Source organism: Zosterops lateralis, assembly GCF_965231275.1.
Source record: "Zosterops lateralis genome assembly, chromosome: 27".
Taxonomy (NCBI): domain Eukaryota; kingdom Metazoa; phylum Chordata; class Aves; order Passeriformes; family Zosteropidae; genus Zosterops; species Zosterops lateralis.
This window is the reverse complement of record NC_139787.1, coordinates 540,211-564,271: the sequence shown is the minus strand read 5'-3', so window position 1 is coordinate 564,271 and position 24,061 is coordinate 540,211. Positions and strand designations below refer to the sequence as shown.

Here is a 24,061-nt window from a genome sequence, read left to right as displayed (position 1 = left end):
GGAGTGGTGCTGCCTCCTCTACAACCTTTTCCAAGGAGAAAAAAAAATCAATTTTTTCAGGGCGGCGTTGCTGTAAGGACTGGAAGTTTCTTTTCTAATTTTTGCAGGAGGAGCTTGGGCTGAGTTTTTTTCCCCCCCCCCTTTTCCTGCAGGCTCAGAGCAGGATGACTTTTCACCTCCTTGGCCAAAAGCCCAGAGCTGCAAAAGAAAAAAAAAAAAATTGAGGCACAAATAGGGAAAAGGCTGGGGGGGCTCCAAGTGGGAGAAAGGGCAAAAAGCAGAGCCAAGGTCATGGCCTGGTGTTTGGACAGCACCAGCACCTTTCACCCACATCCCCAAATAAAAATAAAAATGAGGCAGAGGGGCATCAACAGCAGTGCCAAAAAAAGGAATTGAATAGTCAATCCCCTGCCTGCCTCAGTTTCCCTGTTCTGTATGTTCCCCTCCCACAGCCTGGTTTTGTTTCTTCATGCACCCAATTTTCTTCCCCTCATATCAATTTTTTGCTCAAGTTTTGGCTTTTTCTCCCCTGGAAAAAAGAAAAATAAACAGGAGAAACCCCCATTCCTCTTCTATTGCTGATCCCAGGAAAAAAAATAAAAATTGGGAATGGTCAATTCCTACTCCAAGGGGGATTTTTCCCACTCCAAGGGGGATTTTTCCCACTCCAAAGGGGATTTTTCCCACTCCAAAGGGGATTTTTCCCACTCCAAGGGGGATTTTTCCCACTCCAAAGGGGATTTTTCCCACTCCAAGGGGGATTTCTGAAGGGATTTCTGCCATCCTCCCACCCCTCAAGAAAAGACATGAGATGGAGGTATCATTATTTCATTCGTTTATTACAAATTTTGCCCCCCAGGGGCCACAAAAAAAAAAAAAGGTACAAAATTTGCATTTTTGTGCTTTCACCCCCCCCCCTAAATACGATGTACAAAAACCCCAAGAGTACAAAAGGTGCTGGTTTGCAATAACAAGTTTTGTGTCAACGACAGGAGAAATTCATGATGTCACAGTGTTTCCCCCTCTCTCCTCCCTCAGCGGGAGCACAGGGCAGCCAGAACAGCACCCAGAGTCACAAAATCAGGACGGAATCAGTTTAAAAAATAAATCAGAATTTCCTGCCTGTCACCACACTTTGTGACTTTGTGACAAGGCAGTTTGTCCCAACAAAGCCACAGTTTTTTTTTTTCCAGCTCTTTTTTTCCAACCACTTTGTCTTCCCCCTCAAGTCCTTGAGCGTTCTCTGCCAACTCAGAGCTTTTTTTTTTTTCTCCACAAGATTCAGGTGGTGCTCAGGATGGGCCTGGAACAGTTTTGATTCCCTCGAGAGAAAACTCAGGAATTCCTCAGGAATGTGGCAATTCCTCAGGAGCACTTTCCCCCTTCTCCAGGTGTTCCTGCTGCAGGTTGTGTGGCACACGGAGCCAAAAAGTCCAGAAAAAAGTGGGAACAACGCGGAGCTCTCACTGGACATTGTTGTTGTTGTTGTTGTTGGTGACAACACAAGGATCCACCTGGGCCACGGGGCAGGAAGGGGATGATGAGGGATCCAGGGAGTTGATCCCAGATCCCCCCAGCCCGTCCTGGGCCGGCCCCACGCTCACCTCCGTGTAGGTGGGGGGAGGCATGAACTTGAACTCGGGGGCGTACATGAAGATGGGGCTGTCAAAGCCATCGGGATCGTCCAGCAGGGGAGTGGTGGGGCTTTCCAGGCGGTGATCCTCGGGGACGATGTCCAGATAACACGGGGGAGCTGTTTTTGGGGGGAGAAGGATTTGTGAGTTCAGCTCTGTGTGTGTGCTGCCCCCCAGACTGTAATCCCACCACTGTAAATCCCACCACTGTAAATCCCACCACTGTAAATCCCACCACTGTAAATCTCACCCCACTCACCCTCTGGAGCATCAGGGAGGTTGAGATCCACCCAGCTCATCTCTGAACTGGTCTGACTGGCCATGCTGGAGCTGCGGCTGCCGATGCCCGAGCGGCTCCCGATGACCAGGGGCAGCTCCAGGATGATTTTCTTGGAGCCCGGAACGCTGACGTAGATCTGCAGGACAGAGAAAAAGCCAAATTTAATATTTGGATTTAGGACAGCATAAAAATCTCCCAGGATAAAGGATAAAGATGAGGGGAGATCCCTCCCTCACCTGCAGGAAATACTCCACGCGCAGGATGTTGCAGCCCAGGATGGAAGGTTTGAGTTTCCTCACACGGATGGTTTTGCCGCGCCAGGATTCTGAGGTCCCGGAGATGATGTGGTTGCCACGGACACAGGAGAGTTTTTGGGAGAACACCTTGGTCTGGCCGTTGGCCAGGTAGGTGTGTTTGGCCACGATGGCCGCCTTGGGCACCACGATGCGGGAGCAGGTGTTCTCAAAGTCGGCGTTGATACAGATCTCGTCGCCTGTTGAGGGAAAAAAAACCAGATTTTAGGGGATGTTGGGGTTTTATTGAAGTGGTTTCCCTGCTTTCTCAGCTCTCAGCAATCCTCACCTTCACAGAAACCTTTCCTGTCGATCTGGGCGCTGACAGACACTCGTCCATCCGGGATGAACATGCAGGAAACTTTCTTCTCTTTCTTGGCTGCGACTGGGGACTGCAGAGAGAGAGAGGGAACAATCAAACACTGCCCCCATCCTGTCCTTCCCCTTCCCTTCCCTCCACCCTTTATTTCCTTCCCCTTTTCTCCAACCAACCCTCAAATTCCCCCGGAGTGCAGAACACGCCCAGTGTCACTTTCTGGAATTATCCAGAACTCCTTAATCCCAACCCTAAATAATCCTCCTCTGATTTAAATCTGATTAAAGACACCTGGTTGGGCTGACCCTCCTCCCCCCCCCCTCCAAAAGGCTTTTCTCCCAAAGCTTTTGGAGCAACTCGAGGCTCACCAGCAGTTCTGGGGTGTTCACATCCACAGGATCCATCACCTCGAAGCGTTTTTTGATTTCCTGTGTGGGGCAGGCTGGACGTTCCAGAGAAACCTTCACCCAATAATCCACAGAGCCGTATTTCCCCTTGAACGTGGTGCCCAACGGCCTAAAAACATGCAAAGGGAGGTCACTCCAGAGCTAAAAAAGTGGATTTTTTTCCAATTTAATCCCATCTCCAGCTGTCTCATACTCACCCTTGGGGCAGCTCAAAGCCGAATTTGTACTCGTATTTATTGCCAGGTCTCAGGATGACTGAACCATCTTCATCTGGAGGAGAAAAAGGGAAAAAAACAAACATCAGCTGGAGCTCCAGGGTGGATCCTCAGCTCTGAAGGGGTTGGGTAACAATTTTCCACACCCAGAGAACCCCGTGTTCTGTCCTTTCACCTCAGCAACACCCCAAAGCCTGGGGGCAGGACAGAAAGTCTCCCTGGCCCCACCTCATCTCCAGTTCCTCCCTTATCTCTGAGCTCCAGGCTGTGATCCTGTTCCCCTCCCCGCCTGTGCCACCAATGTCACCAACCCCTTGTGGACTCAAAACACACCCCAGGAGCTTCCCCCAGGCTCTGATTTTGTTCTTTAGCTCCTAAACTTCCATTTGACTCAGCCAAACCTTCCTAAATTTTCCTAGATTTGGTTATTTTTTTTTTTTTTTCTAGATTCTAGATATAACCATCAACTTTATCCTGATGATTAAGTTGCTCCTCTACAACACCCAGGAGTTATTCCCATTTCTTTATCCCATCCCAAACCATCCAACCCAACCATAAAACCCCATATAGAGGTTAAGATTTGGGGGTTATAAATTGGTGTTTAAAGCAAGCCCTGTCTCACCCGTGGGCTGCTCCTCGAGGGCCAGGACATCCTCAAAGCGCAGATATTCCATCTCCTGGCGGCACTGGGCCGGTCCTTTGGCCCAGGTCACCCTGGCCACGCCACAGGCCAAAACCTTGACCGCAGTGACCCGGGTCACCTCGGCCACCTCCACCAGCACCCGCCCGGCCACCTTGTCCCCGCTGCAGTAAATCTTGTCGGGCTCGCTGAAAGCCACCACGAAGCTCTTCACCTTCTTGAACATCACCATGGTGAGGAGAGAGCGAGGAGGTGACAAAGAAAAAAGCTGAGGAGTTTTTTTTGGGGTTTTTTTTTTAATCCACCCCCTGTCTGGTGGAGCGATAAAAAAAAGTCGTTCGGTTGGAAAAATCCGGGGCAAAAAAAAAATTAATTAATTAAAAAAAAGGGACAAAGCCCTGACAGAGCGCCCAGGCTGCGAGGCTGAGGCGTCTGTGAGGGGCCAAACCCGTCACCGCCTTTTAAAGGCTCGGCAGCCCCGCCCACTCCCCGCCCCGCCTATCACTGCCGGCCCTGCCACGCCGAGGGCGCGTGGCCCGGCGTGCGGCTCGCGTGATCAGCGCTCCCATTGGCTGCCGCCGCCTTGTTTACGGCAACGCTGACCAATCAGAGCGGCGGCCGCGGAGCGTGGACAGCGTGTGAAGGAAAGCCGCGCGTGTTCATGGGGGCGGGCAGGATGGGGGCGGATTGACAGCGCGGGGAGCCAATAGGAAGCGAGGACGGGCGGTGGTTGTAGCCAATGGGGAGCGCGGGACACGATGTCATGTTCCCAGGCTTGGGGGTGCGGTTCCCAGTTTGGGACAGGGTGTGTTGTACTGGGAGAACTGGGAGCGGCCTGGCCGGGCCCTGATGGGGGATTTATGAGGGTTTTACCCCCTTCTTGAGACCCTTTCCTGCCCCTCCAGAGCAGCCTGGGGGCACCTCCATTGTCCCAATCCCTGGGGTACCTTTAACCCCCCTGTTAATTGGGGTAAAAATAGGGGCGGATTTGGGATTTGGGATTTGGGATTTTCCCTCTCTCTGCTGCTCCCACAGCCCCCCATGCCCTGAAATCCCTTCATACAGTTCAGAGGGGTTTTCTCAGCTCCAAACACACACTTTCCTCGTTATTTGGGGTAAATCAGGGTGGGTTTGGGGGTTCAGCATCAAAACCTGATTTTGGGGGTTCCTCTCCCTCCTTCTGGTTTGTTGGTGGGAAGTGTTTCCACCACCTCTGTTGCTTCCCACATTGTTTGGGGGGACTCTTCTGCAAAAAAAAAACTCATTTCCCCCCAAAAAAACTCATTTTTCCCCAAAAAAACCTCCTTTTTTCCCCAAAAAAACTCCATTTTCCCCAAAAAAACTCCTTTTTCCCCTAAAAAAATCTCATTTTTTCCCCAAAAAAGCCCTCCCAAACACTGATCCAAGGTGCAGCAAACACCCACATCCCCCCAGAAACCATAACTCTGCCAGGGACACCATTTTTCCTCCCCTGCAAACCCCTCCAGGAGATTTTTGCCTTCCAAGAAACCCTCAGATTTCACTCCCCTGGATCAACATTATTCCAGGACAAAAAAATTTTCTCTTTCTCCCTTATTTTTTAAATTTTTTTCCCAGCCTTTTAGTGCTTTTCCCATCTCAGGAAAAACGCTGGGAGCAAAGGAAACAACACAATGTTCCTGGAGCAAAGGAAATCGCTGAGGAGGAAACAGGGGAGGTGTTTTTGTTGGGAGTTGTCCTCCAGAGTTGTTTGTCCGAGAGTTTCTGGCATTTTTCCTGCCCTTCCATGGCCTCCTTTCCCCAGCCCTGAGTTAATTCACACCTGATCGTATAAACCGATAAAAGCTCCGGATAAACCGTGGGGTATAAACTGTTCTCCTGCCAAAGCAAAGCAAAGCACAGGGCAGAATTCAGAATTCCTCCTGGGGAGGGGAATTTTATTATTCTGTGCTTTGGTGCAGAATGGAGTGGAGGAATCGCACCTTTTTTTTTTTTTTAAATTTATTATTTTTATTTTTATGTTTTATTAATTTTAATTTTGTGGTTTTTTATTTTTTATTTTGTGGGGTTTTTTTATTTTTTATTTTGTGGGTATTTTATTTTATTTTATTTTTATGTATTGTTTTTATTTTTATGTTTTATTATTTTTTATTTTGTGGGTTTTTATTTTTTATTTTGTGGGGTTTTTATATTTTGTGGGGTTTTTTTATTTTATTTTATTTTATTTATTATTTTTATTTTTTAATTATTTTTTATTTTGTGTTTTTTTAATTATTTTTTATTTTGTGTTTTTATATTATTTTTTATTTTGGTTTTTTTTTTTTTACTTTTTATTTTGTGTTTTTATATTTTATTTTATTTTTATTTATTATTTTTATTTTTATTTTTTTTATTTTTTTTTTATTTTGTGGTGTTTTTTATTATTTTTTATTTTGTGGGGTTTTTTGTTTCTGGTTTTTTTTTTGTTTGGTTCGTTGGGGTTTTTTTGGTTTGGTTTGGTTTGGTTTGGGGTGTTTTTGGGTTTTGTTTGGTTTTTTTTCCTTTGTCTCTCACTAGGAAAAAAAAAGTTATAGGTTAATAAAAAAAAAAAAAAAAATTAGGGATTTGCTCTAATTTCTAATTTGGTGAAAGGCCTTTTCCAGCCATGGGATATTTGACCCTTAAACCTGAGCTGGGGATGTTTACACTCTCCCCTCTCCATTCCCATCCCTGGGGCCTTTCCAAGAAAACCCTTCCCCGCCTGGAGCTGCCCCAGAGAAATTCCAGCAGAGCCAAAGGGCCTCGAGCCTCCGGCCAGGGAACCTGTCCGGGATTATTTTATCATCCAGGGCATTTTCCATCCTGAAATCCCTGAAATGCCTCCAGGCCTGGCAGCCAGAGCTGCCCTTTCCCCCCCTGCCCTCCATCCCCGCTCTGCTCCTGGGGATTCCCAGCTCCAGGGATTGTTCCCTCCTCAGCAGCCCTGGAGGGATCTGGGGATGTTGAGATTTTTGAGATTTTTAATTTGTAAAAAAAAGCAAAATTTCCCCCAATGTCAGATCTCCTTAATTAATAAATAAATAAATAAATAAATAAAACCACCAAGAAATTCAGGAGAGAGAAATCCCCAGGAGTTCTGAGCAGGGGAGGATCCCACAAAACTGTTATTTAAGGCATTAAATAAAAAGAAATTCAGGAGAGAGAAATCCCCAGGAGTTCTGAGCAGGGGAGGATCCCACAAAAAGTTATTTAAGGCATTAAATAAAAAGAAATTCAGGAGAGAGAAATCACCAGGATTTCTGAGCAGAGACCACCTGCTCCCACAAAACTGTTATTAAAAAAAAAAAAAAAATAAAATAAAATAAAAAAACACCCCAAGAAATTCAGGGGAGAGAAATCCCCAGGAGTTCTGAGCAGGGAGGATCCCACAAAACTATTATTAAAACAAAACAAAACAGAAACAAAAACAAAAATAAAAATAAAATAAAATAAAATAAAAATTAGGGGAGAGAAATCCCCAAGATTTCTGATCAGACACCACCTCCTGCTCCCAAAAATCTGTTATTTAAGGCTTTAATCCAGAGCTGTTTTTACATGATCTGAACCCTCATTCCCTCTGCTGAAGGAGGGATGGGATGGATGGGGAGAGTGACAGATTTTATTCCTTTTCCAGGATCTCCCAACCAGGGAAAAGAAATGACCAGGACACTCTGACTAACACCCAACCCCTAAATAACCCAATTCCAAACCCACAGGAGCAAAAAATGAACCCTGAGGTGACTCAGTGAGCCCTGGGCGGGTCTGGGGCAGGACCTGGGCCTGGCACAGGATTGTTTTTCCCCAAGCACAGCTCCCGCTGCTGATAAGAACCATTTATTATTTTATTTTTTTATTTTATTTTTCTGTTCCAGGCTATGAGGATTGGTTGCCAGGAGAAGCTGTGGCAGCCTGTCCTTTGTCCTTGCCATCAGACAGGGAGTTCCAACAGCTCCTGCAGCTTCCAGGGGCTGTTTATTCCATATTTCTCATCTTATATATGGGCTCTTATGGCACAGAATTGTTTTTCCCCTGGCACAGCTCTTGCTGCTGATAAGAACCATTTTTTAAATTATTATTGTTATTTTTTGTGGGGTTTTTTTTGTGGTTTTTTTTTTGGGGGGGGGGTTGTTTTGTTTTGGGTTTTTTTGGGTTTTTGTGGGTTTTTTTGGTTGGTTGGTTGGTCTGTTTTGTTTTTTGTTGTTTTTTTAGGGTTTTTTGGTGGGTTTTTGTGGGGGTTTTTTTGTTGTTTTTTTTTTTGTTTGTTTTTTTGTTTGTTTGCTATTTTATTTTATTTTATTTTATTTTATTTTATTTTACTTTATTTTATTTTATTTTATTTTATTTTATTTTATTTTATTTTACTTTATTTTATTTTATTTTACTTTATTTTATTTTATTTTATTTTATTTTATTTTATTTTTATTTAATTTTTTTTTATTTTATTTTTTTTTTATTTTTTTTCTGTCCCAGGCTATAAGGATTGTTTGCCAGGAGAAGCTGTGGCAGCCTGTCCTTTGTCCTTGCCATCACACACAGAGTTCCAACAACCCCCTTCCAGCTTCCAGGGGCTGTTTATTCCATATTTCTCACCTTATATGGTCCCTTCCAGCATTTTCCAGGCTGGGAAAGGGAGGGGAAAGAGCAAGAAGGATTTACAATGGCTGGAGCGTGGGGACAGAGTGTCCTGAGTGGGGAGCTGGAGTGGAAAATTCATTTCCTCTGGTTGTTTTTGTACAGGGAGCGCTGGGAATAAAGCCCAGCTGGGAAATAAGAGACTCTGGGAATTGGGGTCGGTCCTGGAAAGCAACTCTGGGGATTTTTATGTTCCAGAAAAGGGGCTGGGTCAGTTTTTTAAATCCCAGCAGTGGTTTGGGAATTAAGATTTGGGATTTAAGGTTTGGGATTTAAGGTTTGGGGTTTTTGGGGTGGAAGAAAAAAGCTCCATGGAGGTAAAGAAATGTTCAGCTCTGCAGGTTTGACACTCTGAGATTTTCTAGGAACAGTTTGGAAAAGCTCCCTGGGGTAGATTCTTGCAGGGGATTCTCAAAAATTCCTTTTTTTTTTTTTTTTTTTTTTGTTTTTTTTTGGTTTTTTTTGTTGGTTGGTTGGTTGGTTGGGTTTTTTTTTGTTTTTTGGGTTTTTTGGGGGGTTTTTTTGGTTTTTTTGTTTTGTTTTGTTTTTTTGTCCCCCCAGCAGATATTTTTGACATTCCTCATGTACAGGGAGAGAAATCCCCTTTTTTCCCATTCCCTGAGCAGGAATAAATCCTCTCAGAGTTTGCACAGGAGGATTTTTTCCCCCTGAAATCTCACTTTTCCAGCTCCCACTGGAGACTGGGATATGGAAATCCCCCTGCCTGTCAATTCTTCAACCAAAGTGGGATTTATTCTTGGTTTTTCTCCCCAGAAAGTGTTTTTTTTGTAGCAGGGAGGGGGCGATAAAGCTCCAGAAGAGCTCAGGCATCCGTAAACAAGGAGGAATTCAGATCTTGGCTCTGAAAAAGTCCCAATTTGTCATTTGCTCTGGCAGGAAGGAGCACTGACATCAACAGGGAGAGAGGGACGTCCCCTCTGGAGCCTCTCAGACTCTTAAGGAATATGGATTTTTATTTTTTTATTTTTTTTCCTTCATTTTCAGCAGCCAAAGCTGCTCCAGGGTGGTGAGCAAGAGCTTGGGGAAGAAAATTGTGACTTAGAGCTCTCTGGAAGGTGCCTCTACCACCAGCAAAATTATCTTTAAGGTGTTTTTTTAGCCAAATTCAGGCTGGAATTTTGTGATTCCTGGTTGTTTGGGGTGAGGGTGGATATCCTGGAGCTGTGGCTGTGCTGGAGAATTTCCTGTGTGCCGGGCTCTGTGGACATCTAGAGGCTCTCTCAGGAATGGCAGAGAATTCTGTGTCTGTCCGTCCATCCATCCCTCTGTCTGTCCATCCCTCCCTCCATCCATCCATCCATCCATCATCCATCCATCCATCCATCCATCCATCCATCCATCCATCCATCCATCCCTCCATCCATCCCTCCATCCATCCATCCATCCATCCATCCATCCATCCATCCATCCCTCCATCCATCCCTCCATCCCTCCATCCATCCATCCATCCATCCATCCATCCATCCCTCCATCCATCCCTCCATCCCTCCATCCATCCATCCATCCCTCCATCCATCCATCCATCCATCATCCATCCATCCATCCATCCATCCATCCATCCATCCATCCATCCATCCATCCCTAAAAAAAAAAAAAAAAAAAAAAAAAAAAAAAAAAAGAAAAAAAGAAAAAAAAAAAAGGTGCAATTCCTCCCTTCTGCACCAAACCACAGAATATAATTCCCTCTCTGGTTTGCCCCAAAGGAGTGAAGCAACGACAGCAGGAAAAAAAGAGGGGAGGCTGTTCTGGGTTAATTCACTGGATTTATTCATCATTTATTTATTTATCTGCCCCAGCAGACACCCCTCAGCAGAAAAATGAAGGGAAAAAATAAAATGTGACAGGTTTTATTGGGGGGAGGAACTCAGGGATGGGTTTAGCTGGGGACAAATCAGGTAAAGGACACACATTGTAATAAATCAATAACTCGGGTGGGGAGACAGCTGAAGTCTTGTCCAATCACTTGGGGTCCTCACTGGAACTTTCCAGACTTTTGGGAGAGACCCCAAAGTGACAGACAAGGCCCAGGGGCTGCATAAATTATGACTGACACATAACTGGGGCTGGGATAAAAAAAACAACAATAAGGGTGGAACATGGGGACAAACCATTACAACTCATAAAAAGGAATATAAACCTTACATTCTTTTCTTCTTATAATTTTATTCTTTATATATTCTTATATAAAGAATAAAAAAGGAACAAACACATCCATAAAACTGATAAAAACCAAAAACCCACACGGCTACAATCCCACACTGCTCAGCACGAAGGAGACGTGAAGAGGAGGAGGAGCAATGTGGAGTAATTTCAGTGTGGAATAATTTCAGTGTGGAATAATTTCAGTGTGGAATAATAATTCTCTTCATCCCACTCTAAATAAAGGAGTAAAAACATCATGGCCAAGTGAATTTGTTGATGTCAACAAGAGCGTGTTCCCGTTGACGTCAGCAGAGACTTTGGATCGACCCTTTCCCCGTCCCTGGCTGATGTCACCCTCCTAAAAAACCACCTCAGCAACTCCAGCTCTGCTGGGAAACCCAATTTTGGGTGGTTCAGCATCAGCCTGGATGGAGCTGAAGGAGTTCAGGGGTTGTTTTCCAAGAGGAAAAGGATTTAGGGGGAAGGTTTGGGGTGAATATTTGGGGAATTGTGGCAGGGCAGGTGTTGGATGATGGTGAAAGCACCACCCTGGATGTGTTTAATAACAAATGGATGTTGTACTTGGGGTTATGGATCAGCAGTGAGACCTTGGCAGTGCAGTGGGAGAGTTAATAATTAATGATCTCAACCTTAATGAGCCCGTAATTCACCCAGCAATATCTTCTCCAGGTCGTAAAGGAGTTGTTAGGATTGTCTGGGTTGGGCCACTCCTGTTTTAACTCTGACTCGGGTGGAGCTGCCAAGTCTCAAAATTGGAACCGAAGCAGGTGAATGTTTTTAGAATTCTCAGATATTTTCATTTTGGGAGCTGCACTCTGAATTTCAGGGGTTGGCAAGGAACGAGCCTGGTGGTGCTGCTGTTCAGGAGAAAGGGAAGTTCTAATTCCATTGGGATCCCTCCTTTCCCCAGGGAATTCTTGTTGAATGGCTCTGATGGATAAAAAATAAAGGATAATAAATTCTGCGTCATCAAATCCACCCCATTTCAGCACAATCAATGCTGCTACCAAGGATTTCACTCCTAACAGAGAATTTTATCCAAATGGGGAATATTCTTCCCATGGAGGATTTTATTCCTCCCCAGAGGATTTTCTTCCCAAAGGGATTTGTGGAGCACATCAGGAATCAGCCTGATTTATTTTTCCCATTTCTGTTTTATTTCATTCACCCAAAGTTCCAGTGTCAAAAGGAGCAGGGGAGGAAGGAGATATTATTGTATATAATTATTATGTATAATATAATAATATTATATTATATACAATAATTATATATAATATTATAATATTATAATATTATAATGTATATATTATTTATTATATATTTCATATATAATAATATAATGATTATATAATAATATATATCATTATATAATTATTATATATAACTGTATATTATATATTATTATATAATATTATATATTATATATTATATATTATATATTATATATAAAAATATAAAATACATATTAAATAATATAATATATAATATAATACAATATAATATAATATATATAGTATAATAATATATTATAATATATATTGTAATAAAATATATTATAATACTATATATTATATAGTATATATTTTATATTATATAATATATAATGTATAGTATAATAATATATTATTTATATATATTAATACATTATAATAATATATATTATAATATAATATAATATAATATAATATATTTTATTTTAAAAATTAATATATTATAATAAAATATATAATTATATTATATTATATATATTATATTTTTATATTATATAATACATAAAAATATAATATATTATATCATAATACACATTATAATACCTATTCTATTATCCTCATCTGCCACCGCTGCCCAAAGCCACAAAGAGACAGATGACAGGAAATGGGGACCCAAAAATAAACCCCTTTAATGTCAAACCCATCAGAGATAACTGAGAGCAGGATAAACACATGGAGAGGGTTTCCTGCTTGTCACTGTTTGCTCTGAGCACCCACCCAAGGGGGAATTTATAATTTATAATATTTATAATAATATTTATATAATAAATAGATAATAAATATATATATATATTTATTATATATAAATATATATTATATATAATAAATAATATTATATTTATAATATTTATAATAATATTTATAATAATTTATAATTTATAATTTATAATATCCATGAAATTATTTTCTATGTATTCTTTTTTATTTTCTATGTATTCTTTATTATTTTCTATGCATTTTTTATTATTTTCTATTTATTCTTTATTATTTTCTATGTATTCTTTGTGCTCTTGGCACAAAAAAAAAATAGAGAGAAAACCCCGAGAATTGTAAAAACTCCCTCCATGGATCCCCCATGCCTGGAGGGGCTGAAATTCCCCTTCCTGCAATTCTGTGGGACAGAGGAATAGCCAAGTTTTTAACACATTATTTAAAAAAATAATAATAAAAAAAGTCTTCCCCTTGGAAAAAAAAAATAAATAAAATTCTCCATCTGCTTTTTACTGAAATCCTCTGAATTATGTGAAATTTTCTCTGCAATTCTGCACCTCCCATGGGGCAATACCCTCCCCAGGTGGCTCTTTGACATCAGGAAATTCTATTTTTCAATTTAAAAAAAGCGCTCCATTTTGGGTCAGATTTGAGCAGAGACAGAAAATCCGGGCCCAAAAGGAGAGAAATAATTCCCCAGGAGTGTTTTTTCCCCCTGTGAAAACCCGACACCAGCCCCAAGTGCAGCCCCTGCTAAATTAAATCCACAACAGGTGCCACGAAAACAAGGGAAAATAGCAACGGTGGCCTCGGGTTTGGATCTGAAATTCCACGGCTCCCTCTGCTGGAGATCCGCTTGTTATTTAATCCTGGAAGAGGAGCAAAAGATGGACAAAAATAGATTATTTTTACGCCAAAAAATTTCCCTTGTTGGTCACAACCGATTTGTGGCCTCGCTCTGCTTGGGAGCAGCTGAGTGAGGGTCCCAAAAATTCATTAAAAAAAACAAATTTATTTTTTTTTAACTGTTAAAAATTGGGGTTTGGGCTGCGTTTGTTATTTCTGGATCTGTGGGGTTCCTGAGTGGAATTTTGTCAGATTAACACAAGGAGAAAAAATGTGAGAAGTGAGTTATGGAAAGGTTTTGAGGGACAGAAAGGGGAGTTTCTAACCCAGGGGGGGTTTATTTTTCTTTTTGAGGCATTACAAAGTCACATCCTTAGGGGGAATAATAAACACGTCAGAATGGAACAGAAAATTTTGGATTTTCCTTTCAGGAGAGGAGACACTGCACCATCCAGTGGGTGCAAACCAGGGGTTGATTTTTTCCCCTTTTTTTGGGTCTCATTCCTTGTGGCTGTTGGAGACAAACTCTTCCAACTTGAGGAATCAAGCATCTCTCATGTGTTTCCTACAGAGCAGGCAGAGGGTTAAAAATCACAATAAAACAACCCAAAATCCACAAGGGAGGAGGAAGAGGGGGTTAAAATGAGTTCTCCTGGATCTCATTCCTTGTGGCTGTTGGAAACAACCTCTTCCAACTTGAGGAATCAAGCAGCTCTCATGTGTTTCCTACAGAGCAGGCAGAGGGTTAAAAATCACAATAAAACAACCCAAAATCCAGAGGAGGAGGAGGAGGAGGAAGAGGAGAAGAGGTGGATCTCATTCCTTGTGGCTGTTGGAAACAACCTCTTCCAACTTGAGGAATCAAGCAGCTCTCATTTGTTTCCTACAGAGCAGTCAGGGGGTTAAAATCACAATAAAACAACCCAAAATCCACAGAGGAGGAGGAAGAAGAGAAGAGGTGATGGAGAGATGAGTGAGCATCCCCTCCCAGCTTGGAAAATGTGCAGTTTCTCAGCATCAGCCAGGAAAAGCCGAGCATCCTCCAAGGCCCCACGCGCCGCCGCGGTAAAATTGGCATCTCCAGACGTCACCACGTCGAAGACACACGACTGGAAATAAACATCCTCCACCGGCAGCATCTCCCGGCAAAGCTCCCGCGCCGTCTCCGCGGGGACGCGGCCGAGCCCGCGGGGGCTACGGGAGATCCTCTGGCTTCGTGGGCAGCCACCAACACACAACTGCAGGTCCTGCTCCTCCGTGAAGGCCTTGGCCACCTCCTCGGCGGCTCGGATGGAGAAGGAGAGCTGGCGGGCGGCCTGGCGCACGGCGATGGTGGTGCCGATGTAGGCGGCGCGGATCTCCACGTGCCGGCCGGGGTTGAGCTCGCGGATGGTCAGGCTGGTCCCACCTGGACGTGTCCCGCCGTCGGTGGAGCCGTCCTGGAAGGCGGCCGGGAGGTTGTCCAGCTCGGCTTGGTAGACTTTTTGGTCGATGCATTCTTGCATGTTTTTGAATATGATGGTTAGCTGTGGGGGGAGAGGGATGGGAGGGGAATGAGTGTGGTGGTCTTGTCATCATCCTGAGTGTTCAAGGTGTCCCCAGGATGGAGGTCTCACCCCAACCTGAAACCAGCCCTTGCCACATCATTTTGGGATAACAACAATCTTTCCTTCTTTTTTTTTAAGCAATGGAAAACTCAGGTGGAGCCAAACCCAGCAAGATTCCTTCAGGTACCCCATGGACCACAAGATTCCTTCAGGTATCTCATGGACCACAAAATCCCCTCAGGTATCTCATGGACCACAAGATTCCCTCAGGTACCCCACAGACCATTCCTTCATGTGTTTGAATATGATGGTCAGCTGTGGGGAGAGGGAAAGGAGGGGAATGAGTGTGGTGGTTGTGTTGTCATTCCAGGTGTTCAGGGTAGTCCAGGATGGAGGTCTCACCCCATCTATCCATCCTGAAACCAGACCTTGTCCTTTAGGGATAAGAACAAACTTTCCTTCTGTTTTTTAAGCAATGGAAAACTCAGGTGGAGCCAAACCCAGCAAGATTCCCTCAGATACCCCATGGACTACAAAATCCCCTCAGGTATCTCATGGACCACAAGATTCCCTCAGGTACCCCATGGACCACAAAATCCCCTTCAGATACCCCATGGACCCCACCTGACAACAACAGGAGTGTTTGAAAGTCCCTCATAACAACTTTCACCACTCTTATCTCTCTTTCCTCATCCCACCCTGGGTTTGAAGCAATTCCAAGGATTTTGGGAAGTCCAGGAATCTCCCTGACTCTGGATTCCCCACCCATCTCCGCGTGCCAACATTTACCTTGCTGGTGACGGTGGCGTTGGACCCCTTGGCCACAGGCGAGCTGGTGGCTTGCACAAACAGATAATCATTATCCAACAACGGCCAGGCGCCCTCCACTCTGCACGTATGGAAATCGTCATGAAAAGTACGGATATGAGGATCCCCAAAGGCAGCACAATGCTGGAAACCAGGAGCACGACCGTGCTTGTAGAAAAAACTCCTCTCGTAATCACAAATATCAACCGACTCGAAATTGTGGCGGTTTTGAGACGGAAGACGAGGTTGCGGCGGAGCCGTAGGGCCTTCCTTGGAGCAGTTGTGCTGGATCATGAGGTCCTCGATGCCGTGCACGGCGGAGTGGAAGGCCAGGTCGCCGCGGCAGGTGCGGGCGGTGCGGCGGGTGCACAGGGAGTAGGAGCGCAGCGCGGTGCAGAAGGCGGCTCCGCGCTCGGGGCCCCGCAGCTGCAGCGTGGCCGCCACGTAGGCCGAGTTGCAGCGGAGGATCTTGCACTGGGAAAAGACTTGGGAGAGAAGGGATGGTTCACACCTGGGGAGAGGTGGATGGGGTGGGGAAAGGGCAGCTTCTCCCTCCTCACCTTCCCATCACCTCCCCACCATCCAGAGCCTGGTCTAGATTACCTAGAGATTCTTCCTGGAAGGAATTTGTCTCCTCATTTTTACAGGGAACAATTTTCCCTCTCCTTCCCCACCATCACCTCCCCACCATCCAGAGCCTGGTCTAGATTGTCATGGAGATTTTTCCTAGAAGGGAATTGTCTCCTGCTTTTTAACAGGGAACAATTTTGCCTCTCCCTCCCTTCTCCTCCCCATCACCTCCCCATCATCCCTGCTCCAGATTATCTAGAGATTCTTCCTGGAAGGGACTTGTCTCCTCATTTTTACAGGGAACAATTTTGCCTCTCCCTCCCCACCATCACCTCCCCACCATCCCTGCTCTGGATTATCTAGAGATTCTTCCTGGAAGGAATTTGTCTCCTGCTTTTTAACAGGGAACAACTTTGCCTCTCCCTCCCCTCCCCATCACCTCCCCACCATCCAGCCTGGTCTAGATTATCATGAAGATTCTTCCTGGAAGAACTTGTCTCTTACGAGAGTAAGACAGACTTAATTAGCAGATCTAGTCTGGTGATTGGGATGCTTTGGAAAGAACAAACAAAACTTTGAGCTCACGAGAAGATGGGATTAGAAATTCTGCTCAAGAGGAGAAGATTCAATCAATTCCCTACGTGGATATGTTGAAAAATGTATGAGTTGTTTTTGTATGATCTTTTAACTTTTTTTTTTTTTTAATTAAATTTATAAAGTTTATAAATATATATATGTGTGTCCCCCCTGTGTCCCCCGTGTCCCCCAATGTCTCCCTATAGATATATTATATTTATTATATATTTATATATATTATATATATAATATATATTTATTATATTATATCTATTTATTATATAATACTATATATTATATCTATAATAAAATAAATATATTTTATATATAATATATTTAATAATAAAGATATAATTATATAATTATAATAAATAAATATATATTATATAATAAAATAAATTAATAAAAAATTAAATTCATTAAAAATAATTTTTTAAATTATTGTAGTAGAAAATTATTAACCTTACTGAAATGGTACATAAATTCTTGGAAAACCTGAGTAAAATCAGATTCTGATCATGGTTCAGCCTCCCCATCTCTCCTTCAATCCCCAATAATCTCCTGATTTTTTTTTACCGGGAACAACTTTACCCATTGTGGACCCTTACCATGCCTGCAGAGGAGAAGGAACAGGAAAACTCGGAGGAATAATCCAGAATTTTCCAGCTGCCCTGGGCTCCTACTGCAGGTGGGTGTCCCCATTCCCATCCATGGGGAGCCTCGGGGGTCTCTCACCCACCAGCAGCTCCCGGCTTCATTTGGCAGCTCCCCTGGGAACAGAAATGGGGTTGGAGAGAGACCAGCAGACAGGACTAAGCACCAAATCCAACCCAGCACCTTTGAGACCACCAGGTGACAAATTCACACAGCTTTGAGCCTTTCCAGGGATGTGACTCCACCACTGCCCAGTGCCAGGGCTTGACCACCCTTTTCATGAAGAAATTTCCCCCGATACCCAACCCCAAACCTCCCCTGGTGCTGCTTTGAGCTGTTCTCTCACAGTGGTGAAGTCAAGAATTCCACTCCTCCCTCACTTTTGGGGACACCACAGGTGGGATCAGAGCCTGAAACATCCCCTGGGTGTCCTTGGACCCTCATTCCTGATTTCCCACTGCCCCACTCACCTGGATCAGCCTCTTTAGGAATTATCTGGCTCCCAGATGAACAAATTTTCATGAAGAAATTTTCATGAATAAATTTTCATTTAGAAATTTTTCATTAAGAAATTTTTCATGAAGAAATTTCCCCCTGATACCCAACCCCAAACCTCCTCTGGTGCTGCTATGAGCTGTTTTCTCACAGTGATTGGAGTCGAGAATTCCACTCCTCCCTCACTTTTGGGGACACCACAGGTGGGATCAGAGCCTGGAGCATCCCCTGGGTGCCCTTGGACCCTCATTCCTGATTTCCCACTGCCCCACTCACCTGGATCAGCCTCTTCAGGAAACGATTTGACTCCCAGCACCGAGAGCTCCTTCCCTGGAGGACACATGGGGTTGTCCTTGTCACAAGCTCTGCCCCAAATTACAGCCAAAAAAACCCATGGGATGATCCAAGAAAATTCCAGCCTCTCTGTTCTCCTCCATGGCCTCAAACCTGATAAAATCTGCCTTTCCAGAAGCCTGTGCAGGGGCCAGGGAGTGGAGCCCCCCGTGGATTTTGGTCCCCTGGTCACCTTTGCTCCGTCCTTTTCCCCTGCAGGGGCAGAGTCAGGGGTTGAAATCGATCCTCCTAAATTTAGCTGGGCTCTGCTCCAGCTGGGAACGACAGCCGGAGTGTGGAGAAGGTGGGGCTTCACCCAGGAGCAGCTGGGAGTCCCCAAACCCTGGTGGCTGTGGGGTTATGGCACCCATGGGTGCTTCCCATGGGTTTTCCTCCCAGGAGTGACTCCCTATGGAAAAACTCCTTGTTTTTCCCCCCTGTGGGATGTGTCCAATAGGGAATGGGATGTTTCCTGACGGGGAATGCTTTTCCAGCATTTTCTTCTGTTACAGCCTCCCCACCTGGGGCACAGCCAAGTCCTGAATATAAACATGGGACAGGCCAAAGGTGGTCAATGTCCCCAGGGATCAGTGACCAGTGTCCCCAGGGGTTGGTGACCAGTGTCCCCAGGGATGGATGACCAGTGTCCCCAGGGTTTGGTGGCCTGTGTCCCCAGGGATGGATGACCAGTGTCCCCAGGGTTTGGTGGCCAGTGTCCCCAGGGTTTGGTGGCCAGTGTCCCCAGGGATCAATAACCGGTGTCCCCAGGGTTTGGTGACCAAGGTCCCCAGGGTTTGGTGGCCAATGTCCCCAGGGATCAATGACCAGTGTCCCCAGGGTTTGGTGACCAGTGTCCCCAGGGTTTGGTGACCAATGTCCCCAGGGTTTGGTGGCCAGTGTCCCCAGGGATCAATAACCGGTGTCCCCAGGGTTTGGTGACCAGTGTCCCCAGGGTTTGGTGGCCAATGTCCCCAGGGATGGATGACCAGTGTCCCCAGGGTTTGGTGGCATTTGGAGAAATTTGTATTTGGAGAATTATTTGGGGAAAACGGCATTTTCCAGAGAGCTGGAAAAGTGGATCCCCTTTTTTTCCAGGCCGAGCCATGTGCACAATCAACCCCAAAGGATCCACTCTTCTTTCCATGCCTTGCTCAGCATAAATCCCATCCCTCCATCCCCACATCTCTGCCAAGGATCCCAGCACTGACTTACCCCAAAAAATGCAACAAAATGGGCACCAAATTCCCCTAAACCCTCCAGAGGATCCCAGCACTCACTTACCCCAAAAAATGCCACGGGATGGGCACCAAATTCTCCTAAACCCTCCAGAGGATCCCAGCACTCACCCCCAAAAAATGCCACAGGATGGGCACCAAATTCTTCTAAACCCTCCAGAAGAAAATCCTGGTCTCTGGCTCTGTGTGAGAGTGAAAAGGGAATCCCAGCTGTTGCCACCCAGGCTTGGAGCAGAGGGAGCAAAAAAAAAAAAAAAATAAAAAACAAAACAGCTGAAGATCCTGACAGCCGGATCTGTCACCGGGAGAGGGAACTGAGTGTGGGCTCTGACAGCAATTTAAAAATAGCCAGTGGGATTTTTGATCCCAAAAAAAAAGGCGAATTCCAGTGGGGAGGGGAAGGGAGAGACAAGATTTTCCGACTGTACACACAACCAGTGGGTGAGGTGGATGTGGAGTTGCCCATCCTGAGGTTCTGGGAGAAAGGAACAGGTTGGGAATGCGACCAGAAATGTCAGAAATCCAATGAGGATTCCTATCCCATCATCAGCTGGCAGTGATGGCACCCCAGAGAAATCCCCTCCTGGGCCTGTGAGAGCTCAATGGAGATGATGGTGATGTCCTGTGACATTTTTCTCTGGGATTCTCCATCCCAAAGCTTTTCCTCTCCCTTTTTTTGGGGAGTCCTGGAGAGGGGCAGATATTGACTGAGAGAACTGGAGATATTTTATTCCTACACCTGAGGGGTGGGGAAGGAAAACCACCTGGAAAAACACCAAAATCCCCCCCCCCAGAGGATCAGGAGCAGCTCGCAGGGTCCTGGTGTGGGGATAAATCCCATCCCCATTCCTGCTCTGGGCCCGGGCAGCTGGAGGGGCTGAAATAAAAATCCACCACCAAGAGCAGGTGGAGGGGAAAACTCTGTGCAGAGACCCCCAATGCAGAGAGGTTTTCAGGGATGGGTGGTGGGTGGCACAGGATGTGAGGGCCACCAGTGGGTCCCTCTGTGTCCCCCTGGTGTCCCCCTGTGTCCCCAAAGTGTCCCCCCATGTCCCCCCAGTGTCCCCCTTTGTCCCTCTGCTCCCCTGTGTCCCCCTGTGTCCCCAAAGTGTCCCCAAAGTGTCCCCCCGTGTCCCCTCCGTGTCCCCCAATGTCCTCCAATGTCCCCTCGTGTCCTCCCAGTTTCCCTCATTGTCCCCGTCTCCCCCTCATGTCCCCCCTGTGTCACCCCATGTCCTCCCTGTGTCCCCCCTGTGTCCCCAAAGTGTCTCCCCTCTGTCCCCCAGTGTCACCCCAGTGTCCCCCGGTGTCCCCAAAGTGTCTCCCCTCTGTCCCCCAGTGTCACCCCAGTGTCCCTCCTGTGTCCCCAAAGTGTCTCCCCTCTGTCCCCCAGTGTCACCCCAGTGTCCCCCGGTGTCCCCCCAGTATTCCTCTTGTGTCCTCCCTGTGTCCCCCAATGTTCCCCCTGTGTCCCCTAATGTTCCCACCGTGTCCCCAGTGTCCCCCCAGTGTCCTCTCAGTGTCCCCCCATGTCCCCTTGGTGTCCCCCGCATGTCCCCAAAGTGTCCCCAAAGTGTCTCCCCTCTGTCCCCCGGTGTCCCCCCAGTATTTCTCTTGTGTCCCCCCAGTGTCCTCCCAGTGTCCTCCCAGTGTCCCCCTGTGTCCCCTCGTGTCCCCCCCGTGTTTCCCGCGCAAACTTCCCGCGCAAACGCGGCTCCGCCCACACATCTCCAGCCCCGCCCACATCTCCATATAAGGAAAAAACAGGCGTGGCTATGCGAGGGGGCGTGGTCTCTGTACGTAGGGGGCGTGGCCTACGCCCTCTGAGGGATTCGCGGCTGTGATTGGCCAGAGCGGCTCACGTGACGGCGGCGGGGGCGGAGCTGAGGCGCCTGAGGGGAGCGGGCGGTGAGACCGGGGAGAGCGGCCTGAGGGGAGGGTCGGGGGGTTCCCGAGGGATATCGGGGATTTACGGGCGGATCTGGTGGTCTCGGGCGATAAAGGGTCAGGGGGTGCCCGCTGTGGGTTGTACGGGGGGATTAAAAGGGGCTCTGGGTGCATTCCCGGCTTGGGGAGGGCTGGGGGGAAGGTCAGGCCTTTCTCTGCTGCTCTGAGGCTCCTCCTCAGCTCCGAGCGCGGAGGTTTCCGGGGATATTCCCCCCCTTTTTGCCGTCCCCAATAGCAGCGGCTGATCCAAATTCCCCCTTAGCTCATCCTTTCTGCCGTGTTCCCCCTCCTCCCGTCCCCGCTTTGGATGTGGGATCCCCCAGAGACCCTCAGTTCAATCCCCGCTCTCTCCTGGGGCCTCTTCTCTCCCTTCAGCTCCTCCAAATGTCCTCTGACTCCTCCCATGTTGGGTTTTTTTTTTGGCTGGGGTGGGAAGAGAAATATTTGGGGAAATATTTTTTGCCGCAGGCGGGTAGGGGGGAGTTCTCTGTCTTTGCAGCCCCCCAAAATCCCCCCTCTCTCTCTTCCAGCCCTTCTCCAATGCGGGGTCCTCTCCTGGCTGGGGTGGGAAGAGAAATATTTGGGGAAATATATTTTGGCCGTAGAGTGGGGGCCTCTCTCTCTCTGCAACTCCCCCCACAAAACCCCCCTCTTTTCTGCAGCCCCCCAAATCCCCCCTCTCTCTCTTCCAGCCCTTTCTCCAGTGTGGGGTCCCCTCCTGGCTGGGGTGGGAAGAGTATTTGGGGAAATATATTTTGGCCACAGACCCCCCAAATCCCCCTCTCTCTCTGCACCCCCCAAACCCCCTCTCCCTCTCTTGCAGCCCCTCCAAATCCCCCCTCTCTCTCTCTCTACAGCCCCCTAAATCCCCTCTCTCTCTCTCTTCCAGCCCTTCTCCAATGCGGGGTCCCCTCCTGGCAGCCTTTGGGGTCTCCATGGGGGGCTCGGGGGGCCCCCTGGCCCGCACCATCCGAGCCAAGCTGACGGCAGCCCTCCAACCCACCCACCTGGAGATTCGGGACGACTCCCCCCGCCACGGGGGTCCCCCAGGAGCCGAGACTCATTTCGGGGTGCTGGTGGTGAGCCAGCAGTTCTCGGGGCTGTCGCTGCTGCAGAGGCACCGCCTGGTGCACGAGGCTCTGCAGGAAGAGCTGGCCGGGCCCCTGCACGCCCTGCAGGTCACTGCCCGCACCCCAGAGCAGTGGCACAGGGACCCCAAAGCCCCCCAGGCACCCCCTTGTCTGGGGGGGTCCAAAAAGGAGCAGCGACGCCGGGAGGAGGTGGAGCAGAAGTGAGAAGACCCCCCAAAAAAAAACACCCCAAAAAAACTCCCCATCGTGATGTGAGACAGAACGTGGAGTTGAGAGGGGGTAAAATAATGGGGGTGATGCCCCCCACCCCAACTTCAGAACCTTCATCACCCCCAGCCTGGACTCACCCAACCAATTCCTCCCATTTCCCCACCCTCAGAAGGATTTTTTGGTGTGTCCTTCCCATTTAATGTCTAAATCAATTTAAATAAACGTGTTCTGGAGGCAGCTGAGTGAGACAGAACGTGGAGTTGAGAGGGGGTAAAATAATGGGGGTGACACCCCCACCCCACCTTCAGAACCTTCATCACCCCCAACCAACTCCTCTCCCTGTTTTCCCCACCCTCAGAAGGTTTTTTGGTGTGTTCCTCTCATTTAATGTCTAAATAAATTTAAATAAACATGTTCTGGAGGCAGCTGAGGCTGGAGAACCCTTTGGCAAAGAGGGAGGTGTTTGGGTATTTGAATGATTTTATGCCTTTTTTTTTTTTTTTTTTTTTGGGAGATGTTTTTTTTTTCCATTTTAATTTTAATTTACAAACACCTGAAACTACAGCACGGCACGACAGAGCTACAGGAGGGGCCTGGAGGGACCCCCAAGGACCAGCTACACCAAAGAAAGGGGACAAAGCACACGGGGGGCTGCTTGGGATGGGAGGGGGCTGCCCTGACCCCCCAGTTTCTTTTGAGGAGGGCACAGCACTGGGAACCCCCCCTTGTACCCCGATTTTTTTATTATTTTATTTTATTTTTGGGGGTAGGGGCTGTTTGTGCTTTGCAAACCGCTGGTGGTTTTGGGCTCAAGGGGAGGTAAAAGGGGAAATATTGTGGTGGAAAGGGTTAAAAGGAGATTTGGGGAGGGGGATATGGGGATACAGGGAGGGAAAAGGGGTGGGAGGAGGAAAAGAGGGTGAAGGAGCCCCCCTGAACTCCCCCTCACCCACACCACCCTCCCTCTAATAGGGAAAAAAAAATCCTTTAAAAATCAGTTAAAAATCACTAACTGGCAGTTTGTTTTTTTTTGGGGGGGGTCTCCTGCTGCAGCACCCCAAAAAATGACACCAAGGGCTGGGGCTGGAGGGGGCTGTGCTTTGCACCCTGAAATTTGGGCACCCAAATTTGGGGTTCTCCTGGGGGAAGGGGGGGATGTGCTTTAAAGGG

The 24,061-nt window shown here is 46.7% G+C and overlaps 3 protein-coding genes and 1 long non-coding RNA gene across 6 annotated transcripts; 1 reads left to right on the top strand and 3 right to left on the bottom strand.

Moving 5' to 3' along the window:
- Positions 1-1,142: 1,142 nt before the first annotated feature.
- TXNIP (thioredoxin interacting protein) lies at positions 1,143-4,246 on the bottom strand. 2 transcript variants are annotated; one of them, XM_083878968.1, is made up of 8 exons: positions 3,768-4,246; positions 3,128-3,200; positions 2,892-3,039; positions 2,497-2,599; positions 2,151-2,407; positions 1,894-2,050; positions 1,605-1,753; positions 1,143-1,514 (listed from the first exon to the last, which is right to left on the bottom strand). In XM_083878968.1, exons 1-8 carry the CDS (start codon positions 4,015-4,017, stop codon positions 1,464-1,466), a joined length of 1,188 nt encoding a protein of 395 aa, XP_083735094.1. In that variant the 5' UTR covers positions 4,018-4,246; the 3' UTR covers positions 1,143-1,463. The 2 variants fall into 2 exon arrangements, with proteins under 2 accessions (XP_083735094.1, XP_083735093.1); XM_083878967.1 differs by having other exon boundaries at positions 1,143-1,753; positions 3,768-4,240.
- Positions 4,247-5,764: 1,518 nt separating this feature from the next.
- LOC310919529 lies at positions 5,765-10,196 on the bottom strand. Its single transcript, XR_014591832.1, has 2 exons — positions 8,331-10,196; positions 5,765-7,731 (listed from the first exon to the last, which is right to left on the bottom strand). It is a non-coding gene; the product is annotated as an uncharacterized lncRNA (long non-coding RNA).
- Positions 10,197-13,627: 3,431 nt separating this feature from the next.
- Positions 13,628-18,624, bottom strand: HJV (hemojuvelin BMP co-receptor). Its single transcript, XM_083879098.1, has 4 exons — positions 18,352-18,624; positions 17,535-17,696; positions 15,763-16,265; positions 13,628-14,952 (listed from the first exon to the last, which is right to left on the bottom strand). Exons 1-4 carry the CDS (start codon positions 18,416-18,418, stop codon positions 14,335-14,337), a joined length of 1,350 nt encoding a protein of 449 aa, XP_083735224.1. The 5' UTR covers positions 18,419-18,624; the 3' UTR covers positions 13,628-14,334.
- Positions 18,625-21,492: 2,868 nt separating this feature from the next.
- BOLA1 (bolA family member 1) lies at positions 21,493-23,838 on the top strand. 2 transcript variants are annotated; one of them, XM_083878771.1, is made up of 2 exons: positions 21,493-21,551; positions 22,480-23,835. In XM_083878771.1, exon 2 carries the CDS (start codon positions 22,490-22,492, stop codon positions 22,883-22,885), a length of 396 nt encoding a protein of 131 aa, XP_083734897.1. In that variant the 5' UTR covers positions 21,493-21,551; positions 22,480-22,489; the 3' UTR covers positions 22,886-23,835. The 2 variants fall into 2 exon arrangements, with proteins under 2 accessions (XP_083734897.1, XP_083734898.1); XM_083878772.1 differs by having other exon boundaries at positions 21,546-21,647; positions 22,480-23,838.
- Positions 23,839-24,061: the final 223 nt, after the last annotated feature.

Bases quoted from the DNA above. Each gene is read 5' to 3' on its own strand.
- BOLA1 (XM_083878772.1), top strand. From the start codon at position 22,490: ATGCGGGGTCCCCTCCTGGCAGCCTTTGGGGTCTCCATGGGGGGCTCG.
- TXNIP (XM_083878967.1), bottom strand. From the start codon at position 4,017: ATGGTGATGTTCAAGAAGGTGAAGAGCTTCGTGGTGGCTTTCAGCGAG. The intron at 3,201-3,767 runs GTGAGACAGGGC...TTTCTCCTCCAG, and splicing joins CCTCGAGGAGCAGCCCACGG to ATGAAGATGGTTCAGTCATC. The intron at 3,040-3,127 runs GTGAGTATGAGA...GCATGTTTTTAG, and splicing joins GGCTTTGAGCTGCCCCAAGG to GCCGTTGGGCACCACGTTCA.
- HJV (XM_083879098.1), bottom strand. From the start codon at position 18,418: ATGTGTCCTCCAGGGAAGGAGCTCTCGGTGCTGGGAGTCAAATCGTTT. The intron at 17,697-18,351 runs GTGAGTGGGGCA...TTCTGTTCCCAG, and splicing joins TCCTGAAGAGGCTGATCCAG to GGGAGCTGCCAAATGAAGCC. The intron at 16,266-17,534 runs GTAAGGGTCCAC...TTCTCTCCCAAG, and splicing joins CCTTCTCCTCTGCAGGCATG to TCTTTTCCCAGTGCAAGATC.